Raw genomic sequence first — 10,254 nt, 5'->3', positions numbered from 1 at the left:
TGGGGAAAAGAAAGTCTTTTCAACAGATGGTGCTGGGAAAACCGGAAAGCCACATGTAAAAGAATGAAAATTGACCATTCTTTTTCACCATTCACCAAAATAAACTCAAAACGGATCAAAGACCTAAAGGTGAGACCTGAAACCATAAGGCTTCTGGAAGAAAACGTAGGCAGTACACTCTTTGACATCAGTATTAAAAGGATCTTTTCGGACACCATGCCTTCTCAGAGAAGGGAAACAATAGAAAGAATAAACAAATGGGACTTCATCAGATTAAAGAGCTTCTTCAAGGCAAATGAAAACAGGATTGAAACAAAAAAACAACCCACTAACTGGGAAAAAATATTTGCAAGTCATATATCTGACAAAGGCTTAATATCCATAATATATAAAGAACTCTCGCAACTCAACCACAAAACATCAAACAACCCAATCAAAAAATGGGCTGGAGACATGAACAGACATTTCTCCAAAGAAGATATGCTGATGGCCAATAGGCACATGAAAAGATGCTCATCATCGCTGATCATCAGGGAAATGCAAATCAAAACTACACGAAGATATCACCTTACACCCGTTAGAATGACAAAAATATCTAAAACTCATAGCAACAAATGTTGGAGAGGTTGCGGAGAAAAAGGAACCCTCATACACTGCTGGTGGGAATGCAAACTGGTGCAGCCACTATGGAAAACAGTATGGAGATTCCTCAAAAAACTAAAAATAGAACTACCATACGATCCAGCCATCCCACTACCGGGTATTTATCCAAAGAGCCTGAAGTCAGCAATCCCAAAAGTCCTGTGCACCCCAATGTTTATTGCAGCACTGTTTACAATAGCCAAGACGTGGAAGCAACCGAAGTGTCCAGTAACAGACGAATGGATAAGGAAGATGTGGTACATATATACAATGGAATACTACTCAGCTGCAAAACAGAACAAAATCATTCCATTTGCAATAACATGGATGGACCTTGAGAGAATTATGTTAAGTGAAATAAGCCAGCGAGAGAAAGATAATCTGTGTATGACTCCACTCATATGAGGAATTTAAAACTATGGACCAAGAACAGTTTAGTGAATACCAGGGGAAAGGTGGGGTGGAGGGTGGGCACAAAGGGTGAAGTGGTGCACCTACAACATGACTGACAAACATTAATGTACAATTGAAATTTCGCAAGATTGTAACCTATCAATAACTCAATAAAAAAAAAGAAAAAAAAAAAAGAAAAAAAAATTATTCCAGAGCAAAAAGAAGAAAAGAGACCATCCTAGTGTTTAGAAAGTTTTTCCTATTTTTTAGATCATACATAGATAAAATTTTCTACTTAAAAATTCAACAATATAATGGATAAACAAACGTGGTATATATAGACAATGGAATATTATTCAGTTTTAAAAAGGAAGGAAATTCTGACATATGCTACAACATGGATGAAACTTGAAGACATTATGCTATGTGAAAAAGGCAGTCACAAAAGGACAAATACTGTGTGATCGCACTTACGAGGTACCCAGAGTAGTCAAACTGAGAGACAGAAAGTAGAATGCTGGCTGCCAGGGGCTGGTGGGAGGGAGGATGGGGCTGCTGCTGATGGGATACGGAGTTTCAGTTTGGGAAGATGAGAAAATTCTGGAGATGGGTGGTGTGGATGGTTGCACAGCAACGTGAATGTAGTACTTAATGCCAGTGAACTATAAACTCAAAAATAGTTAAAATGGTAAATTTTATGAGAGAGAGACATATACGTAACCACAATAACAAAATTCAACTATATAGAAGCATATAGTTTAACAGTAGAAGCTCACCATCTCCCTCCTTCCACGTATCCATTTCTCCCCCTCTCTCTAGAGGAAATGATTCAAATAGATAATCCAAAATTTATTCAACTAGCCCTTAGGGAAGAGACTTAGATTGTATCTAGATTTTTGCTTTGACAAGTAATGCTGTAATGAGCATTCTTGAAACACAATGTTGTATAATACATACATCCGGAGCAAAGATCCCTGGGTGCAGATTGCTAGGTCAAAAGCTACGTGCGTTTTGTTTAGTAAGTTAGGTTTAGATTTATTTACTTATTAATTCATATAGCTCCGAATATCAGACATTCAAGAGATTACACTGAAAAGCCCCCTCCCATCCTTTTCCCTTGGCAACCTGATTTCCCTCCTCAAAAGCAACCAATGTTATCATTTTTAATATATACCTCAGTCATGCACAAGCAAAACTGTATATTTATATCTATAAAAGTATAAATGATAGTAGTTTATGCACTCAAAATTTGATAGCCATTGCCAAATTGCCCTCCAACGAGATTGTACCTGTTTACACACCATCAACAATATTTGAGAGTGCCTGTTTCTGCATTTCTCCGTCAACACAGCATATTTTCAAACTGTACTTCTTTGCTAATCTGACTGCTGCAAAACGGTATCTCATTTCATTTGTATTTATTTAATTTGTAACATTATGAGTAAAACTGATGTTTATTAAAGCTGGGAGACCATACCTGCCTCCCTCTCCAGCCTCTTTCCCACAACTCCCTCACCTCTCACCTCTATCTTCCGGTTCCACTGACAGGAAGACATCGTGTTTTTTCACTCCTGCCTCCACTCTGGCTGTGTTCTCTAAGAGCTCCTCCTAAGCCTCCCTGATCCCCCCGGTTTGATGAGGTGTCCCTCCTCTGAGCTTCCTTCCCTCAGGTGCTGGTCATGCTGCTGCTACTTTCTATCTTCCTGTCTGCCGCCTCCACTACATGGTGAGGGCTGGGACTGGATCTTTCATGTCTCTGCCTCTATTGTTTATCACCACTCTCTTCAGTAAATATGGAACGAACGGATGAATGGACAGCTGGTAGCTTCAGATTTACGTCACCGGATGCAGTTATTCCTGGTGACTGACCGAAAAGAGATTTACCCTCTTTTTTTCTTTTTGAGGAAGACTGGCCGAGAGCTAACATCCCTTCCCATCTTCCTCTGCTTTATACGTGGGACGCCTACCACAGCATGGCGTGCCGAGTCGTGCCATGTCCGCAGCCGGGATCCGAACCGGCGAACCCTGGGCCGCTTACAAGCGGAACGTGCTCACTCAGCCGCTGCGCCACCGGGCAGGCCCCAAGATTTACCCTCTTATCTTAAAGAATGTAATATATGTGGAAGGTGGCACTTCAAATCAATGGTGAAATGATGGATTATTCAATAAACGGTGTTGGGCTAACTGGTTAATTATCATAATTGGGGAAAGTCAATTTATGTCCTTATACCAAAGGAATTTCCAAATGGATATGTTAAATATAGATGAATATAAAGAGGAAGCATTAAAAACCTGAAAGAAAGTATACATGAATATGGATCCAACCCCGGGATGGGGAAGCCCTTTCTAAGTATGATACCAAGACAGAAACCGTAAAGAAAAAGATTGATAGATGGATTCCAGTACAATTTAAACTTCAGCATAGGCAAAATTCAGAAACAAAACTGAAAGGATAATAATGTACAGGGAAAAAACTATTTTTAAAAAATATCTGACTGACAGGTGGAAGGACATATTAAAAATCCCTAAGAAAAAAACAAACTCACCCATAGAAAACTGAGCAAAGAGCAGGAACAGTCAATGAATTAAGAATTATTTGTTGCTGCACGAATGAAATAGACATGCTAATAAACACTTAGAGGAATGTTCCACGTCACTAGTAATCGACAAAGGGCCAACTAATACAACATTTTTCACCTAACAAATTAGCAAAGATGATAATTTTCAGTGTTGGCGACTATATGGGAAAATAACACTCTCGTACCCGAGAGTGTAAATTGGTGCAATCTTTCTGGAGGGCAATTTACTAGCACGCATTCAAAGCCTCTCCTTCTGACCTAGATCACTTCTAGAAATCTTTTTAAAAGGAAACAATCAGAAATATAGACAATGATTCAGCTACAAAGATACTACGGTGACATAGTAATAGTAACGAGAAACTGAAGGCAATCTAAATGTCCAACAATGGAATAGGATAAGTAAATTACGGCACATTCACAAGCTAGAATGCAGGCATTAAAATCATTGTATCGAAGACTGTTTAAGGACACAGGGAAATGCTTATAATGTATTGTTAAGTAAAAAAAAAAAGTAGCTTGAATAGAATGATACCAGTTTTACTTTTTAAAACACGTGTGCTTATGTGTTTGCCTAGAAAGGCCTGGAAGGAAGATACCGACTGGCCTGAGGAGTCCCTGCACACAGGCCTCCAATAGGCCACTTCAGGGGAGCTCCAGTGGCTTCTGCTCTCACACTGCAGTCCAGGAAGCTCTGGTGGCAACAGCTGGGGCAGACAGCCCTGGGGGAGACTCTGCTTCCATCACAGGACCTGTGAGAAGGGGCCAAGTGGCCCCCAAAGTCACCGTAGACAAAAATCAAGGGGTAGTTGCTGACGCAGCTGATAATGTTATGTCCTTGGTTGGGCTCCTAGACAGCGATACTAACAGTAGCTAACATTTATCAGGCACTTTATATGTATTTTCATTTAATGCACCATCTCTAAGACAGGTGTTAATTGTCCCATGTTACTGATAAGAAAACTGAGGCCCACCTCACACAGCTAGGAAGTGGGAGGATGCGCTGGGCTTCAAACCCAGATAGGTGTACGTTATTTTTGGCTGCTATGACGAAAGGGGAGAGGGCATGACAACGCGTAAATAAAAAATAGTCAGTGAATGAATGAAAGTTGCTTTTGGAATTGGATCCCTTTGGGTACAGTGCCCCATGGCTTTTGTACAAGAAATTGCGCAGAACAGTCACTGTCTTCAGTGACTGCGGTCACTGCTACAAAAGTGAACAGACTGCAAATCCCTTACGTCCCGCCAGATACCACAGTGAAGGCCCCCTCTTGGTCTGTGCTCTGGGACTGGTTAGGATCTGGCCTAGGTTAACTCTTCCATCTCCTTACAGCTGAAGGCAGACTCGGTGGAGGCAGCTGGGACAGGCCCCAGTGAGCCCTTCAGGGTTCCCGAGACAGGAACAGTTATTTCTCTCATACTCAAGAGACAAGCCTGTGAAATGTGACTTTGCTGTCTTTGGTACCTTCTGCCCAAGAATTCCTTGGGCAGTACCAGGCCCTCTTCTCCCTACCCCCAGCAAGGGCCACATTATCCAGGCAGTGCCCTCTTCACCAACCTATGCCCTCTACCCCAGTCAGGGTCCCCGGCTCGCCCATGCCTCCTTCCTCAGCCAATACCCTGCCCCCTCACCCCCCGCCCAGTCTGGACCTTGTCCCTTGCCAGGAATCCTCCCGCCGCCAGGCTCTCTTTCCTAGCTTGTAACCCCCCTACTCAGCTGGGTCCCCTTATCCATCAAGGTCCCCTACCCCAGCCCTCGCTTTCAACTTGTGCTCCCCTCCCCCACCCAATGCAGCCCACTCCAGTAGGGCACCCTTCCCATTTCTAGAGCTCTTCACCAGCCTTTGCCATGGCCCCAGTCAGGCCCCCTTCATGGGCCTGTGTTCCACACCCCACGCAGTTCCCCTCCTCTAGCCAGGCTCTCTTCACCATCTATGCCCTGTTCCCCAGCCAGTCCCCTTCCTCAGCCTGTGGCCACCCGCCCCCCCCCCACCCCCCCCAACCTGTTCCCCTTTCTCCTGCCATGTCCCATTCATCCTCCTAGGCTGACCTTTTCCGCAAATTTTCACCCTCCTTCCCAGCTGGGCACCCTTCCAGATTAGGCCTCTCTCCCTGGCCTATTTTCCCCTCTCCAGGCAGTGTCTTCATCCCTACAAAAGGCTCTCTTCTCACAATGCACCCAAATGCCCGGTTTCTGCAGGACTGCGTCTTAGCCAGCTGGCTATCTGAAATTTATCTGACACTCACATTTATACAGTGAGCTATTGGCAGGGTTTCCATATTTGTATTTTGGGAACACTTCCACACCGCCCCCCCCCCCCCAAAAAAAAAAAACAGTGGCACTTCTTTCCCTCCTGCAATGTAGCCATGGACTGGTGAGTTTTGGGAAGTGGGAGTTCTTTTTCATGCATAGTAATGAGAACATCCTTAAATGAAACCATTTCGTGATGTCTTTCACTGAGTGAAACCTTAACTCAGGACCTAAATCCTTCCCTGGAAAACACTCCACTCCAGGCCACCATCAAGACCACAGGCCCATTCCTCCTCCTAAAAGCCTCATCTGTGCCCCCACTCCTGCTCCCTAACCCTCCAGCATTCCTTTGCTGAAGTGGATCCTGGAATACGAACTCTATACGAAGTTAGATACACAGAAACAGAGAACTAGGTATTTTTTAAAGTGCTTTAATTGTTTAAGCATAATATTTTTTTTATTTTTAAAGTTCATATATTTTACTTTAGAACATTTGGTGTTACAAAGAATTTTTTTAATGAATTTAAGCAACTTCACTGAAATACACAATCCAAAGATTAAGAATTTTTAAATTGTGTACTGAAAATCATTTCACTTTCACTACTATTTGGCAAATTCAAGACACCAACAAGTCTCAAATATCAACAAAAGCACACTGCTCACTTTTTTTGCCCCATGCCGGTTGTAGGTATGACAAAATGGATTAACATTTTTTAAAACATCTTTTTAATACTTCTCTATCACTAACAATTAAGGAAAATTACTAAATTCGGATCTTTCAGCCTTCACATCAGTTGTAGATATAACAAAGTGGATCAACTCCATTAATACTTTAAAAAATCTTTTTTAATACTTTTCTATCTCTAAGAATTAAGGAAAATTATTAAATTCACATCTTTCACATGTCACACCAGTGATAGATATAACAAAGTGGATCAATTACTTGAATAAAGCCCTACCCTTTCGCGTCTCTGAGCACAAAGGAAACTCACTAGCTCACACGTCCCTGACGGGGGTTAAGCTACCTGTCGGTTTGTCTCTTTTTGCTTCACACCAGTTGTAGATCTAATGAAATGGACGGACTCCTTAACTCAAGTCCTGGCTCTCCCTATCTTTAACAAAAGAAATTAAGTTGAGATCTTTCGCACCTTCAAGTAACCCTTCTCTAGCCTATCGGTTTATGTATCCTTACTTTCTACACTTAACGCCTACATTAAACGTCTAAATTTAACAAACGCTATTACTGAGAATTTTGCAAACATCTAAAGAACTAAAATTAATTCGGAACAACACAAGTTTTTATGAAAAAACAAAACAAAGTAGTGGAGGAGGTCTCGTGCACGGCTCGCCACGTCTCCCGAGTGACCCGGCCGAAGGACACGCGAAGCCCGCAACAGTCCGGGATGCGCTGGTTTCTAAAGGACTAAGCACAAGGCGTTCACACGGCCTCGCGGGCACTAAACTCCAGCTTCAGCTGAGGAAGGCGACACAGTCAGGGCACAGGCTGCAGATCCCGAGCTAAACTCAGTTTCCTCAGGTTAAGAACGCATCAAACCAAACTTCCAATTTCATATCCCCCCCCCCCCCAATTATTTGCAAGGTGACCAATTCTCATCGATGAGGGAGGCAAAGACCCTTAAGGGCAAGAAGCGGCGAGAACTTATCAAACTCAGTCCCCTCGGAGAGCACCGTGCAGGCGCTCTCCTAGGGGGGGCAGGTCCCTCGCCGCCGGAGCAGCAACAGAGGCACCAGAGCGGCCGGACGGTGGCGGGGGGGGGGGGCGGGGGGGGGCCGGGGGGGGCGGGGAGAACGCGAGGGGACGCTGAATTCTGAGTAACAGAAAGAAAACAGAGAAAACCGAAGGAAAAAAACAGAGCCTACTGAGGAGACGCGGCGGCGGCTTCAGCGGCGACGGCGACGGCGATGGCGACGGCAATGGCGGCGGCAATGGTGGCAGGCTCGGCGGCGCCAGGGCCTAGAAGAGGCACGGGGCGGCGCCCCCGACGGCGCCGGCCTCCAGCGGCTTCACCGAGTTGTAGTGCTCCCCGAGGCTGCAGGAGTAGCGCAGGTAGACGAGGGTGAGCGGCTTCTTGGCGTACTCCTCCCCGATGACGAGGACGGGAGAGTAGGCCTGGATCACCTCGATGGGGGTCTGCAGGACGTGCGACAGGGCCCTCAGCTCGAGCTGGCCTCCCCACAACGCGCTGTGCACGATGTCGTCGCAGTAACTCAAGAAGCTGTCGCGGCTGCAGGTGTCGCCGGTTTCGGAGTCGCTGAAGAAGGGCAGGAAGTCGTCGACGTGCTTCCTCAGGTAGTTGGCGGTGCGACGCCGCAGGCTCTCCACGGTCACCGGGAACACCAGCTGGTCTTGGATGGCGCGGTACATGCAGTGGCCGTCGGCTGGGATTTCCTTCATCTCCAGATTTCTGGCCTCCAGGATGGCGGAGAGCTTCTCTTCCTCGTCGTCGTGGCGGAAGCCGGCCTGACGCTCCGCCTCCACCTCAGCGATCCTCTCCAGGCGCGCTGCCTCCTCGGCCGCCCTTCGTTCGCGCCTTCTTTGTGCCTTTGCGAGGCGGGGAGGCTGGTTCTCGAGATCCATCTTGGCAAGATCTTCAGTGACAGAATCGAGGTTGCTGTCATCGGGAAAACTCTCTTGGAACTTCTCCAGCTCCTGCTGGTGCTTCTGCTCCATCTCGGCCTTGAGGCGGGCGACGTCGAGGAGCAACTGCTTTCTTCTCTCCTTGTCGCTCTTGGGGACAGAGTTCTTCATGCTCTGGATGCGGGCCTGCAGCTCTTTCTTTTCGCGGTAGTGGCGTCGTACCATCCGCTGTGAATCTTCCATGTTGTTAATCTAAGTTTGGGGGAGCTAAAGTACCGGCTAGAGTGCTGACTAACAGCGCAAACCGCAGACGGGCTACGCGCCTCAGCCGCCCCTGTCTGCCGCACTCTGCGCGCCTCACCCGCCCGTCGTCCTCGCCTTATTCACGGCCCTCTCTGCCATTGGCTACTGTCTCTCCATGGCCACGCCCCCAAGCACGCCTGGCACTACGATTGGCTGTTGGGAGACCCTGAATACGCCCTTTTTAGACCCCGTAGCAACGGTTGCTTCCAGTTTTAGCGAGATTCAAATCTCGCGGGTAAGATCCCGAGGGTTAGATCCCGCGAGTTACCCCACCTTTACGTATTATGTGCAGCAATTGGGCTTGTAGACCTTTTTCATGAACTCTTACTCCCGGCTTCATTTCCAAGCCTGAACACAGTGCAGACTCTAGTCGTGCCTGAGAATTACATGACAAATACCATACCACCAGCTGAATGTGCTCTGACGTTGGACTTCCCGTTTTGCCTAGTGTTCAGGAGGCAATGTGGCTTTCTACGATTTTTCAGATCCCTTGATTGGCAAACCCTTAATTTTGTGTATCAGAACAAAGATATTTCCTTACGTTCCTGGGAACATAGAGTGCTTTCAGTATGGGCTTCAAATCCGCCCTGTCCCATTTCAGTGTAAGAAGGCAACAGCTGCTCTCCTTAAAGTCATTCTCTACAACCAAGCAGACCTCTTAGCTTGTGCCAACAGAATGCACCTACCCTAAACACCCTTCTCCTGGGTCCGCAGCTTCCAGAATGGGCTCCCTAGGACGCCCAGGAAGCACAACAGCCGGCTTTCATCAAGCCGCTTCTTTCTGATTAGTTTGAATCTTTAGAAGTTCTAAAAAATAAAATAAAGCTCCAAACTCTTTCAAATATGCTCTCATCCTGCCTCACCCTGCTCATCTGCATCTTGAATTCCCAAACAGGAAGGCCCTTGAGACAACCCCCCCCCCTTGTTACAAATGAGGAAAGTGGACATTTGTCCAAGTTGTTGCATATATCAAAATTTCACTCCTTTTTTATTGCTAAGTAGTATTCCATGATATGAATGGATTGTAGTTTGCTTAACCATTCACCTGTTGAAGGACATCTGGGTTGTTTCCAGTTTGGGGTTATTGCAAATAAATCTGCTACAAGCATCTATATACAGGTTTTTGTGTGAATGAACGCAAGTCTTCATTTCTATGGTAAAAATGCCCAGGACTACAATTGCTGGATCATGTTATAAGTGTATGTTTAGTTTGTTAAGAAACTATTTTCCAGCGTGCCTATACATTCCGTCCGGCAGTGTATGCGGGATCCAGTTTCTCTGCATCCTCCCCGGCATTTATTATTGTCATACTTTTTTATTTGAGCCATTCTGATACATGTGTAGTGACATCTCACTGTGGATTTAATTTGCGTTTCTTACGTAGCTAATCTTGCTCATCTTTTCATGTACTCATTTGCCATCTGTGTCGTATCTTTTTGGGTAAAACATTCAGGTTGTTTCCACATTTTATAATTGGACTGTGGTTTTTT

At 45.6% G+C, this 10,254-nt stretch overlaps 1 protein-coding gene across 1 annotated transcript; it reads right to left on the bottom strand.

Moving 5' to 3' along the window:
• Nucleotides 1-6,313: 6,313 nt before the first annotated feature.
• Nucleotides 6,314-8,855, bottom strand: LOC139080970 (OTU domain-containing protein 6A-like). Its single transcript, XM_070604009.1, has one exon. The coding sequence runs from the start codon at nucleotides 8,702-8,704 to the stop codon at nucleotides 7,838-7,840; it is 867 nt and encodes a 288-aa protein (XP_070460110.1). The 5' UTR covers nucleotides 8,705-8,855; the 3' UTR covers nucleotides 6,314-7,837.
• Between the last annotated feature and the right edge of the window lie 1,399 nt (nucleotides 8,856-10,254).

Source organism: Equus przewalskii, chromosome X, assembly GCF_037783145.1.
Source record: "Equus przewalskii isolate Varuska chromosome X, EquPr2, whole genome shotgun sequence".
In the NCBI taxonomy this organism is placed as follows: Eukaryota; Metazoa; Chordata; class Mammalia; order Perissodactyla; family Equidae; genus Equus; species Equus przewalskii.
The sequence above is the reverse complement of the archived record's forward strand: the minus strand, read 5'-3'. Positions and strand labels throughout refer to the sequence as shown.

Bases quoted from the DNA above. Each gene is read 5' to 3' on its own strand.
- LOC139080970 (XM_070604009.1), bottom strand. From the start codon at position 8,704: ATGGAAGATTCACAGCGGATGGTACGACGCCACTACCGCGAAAAGAAA.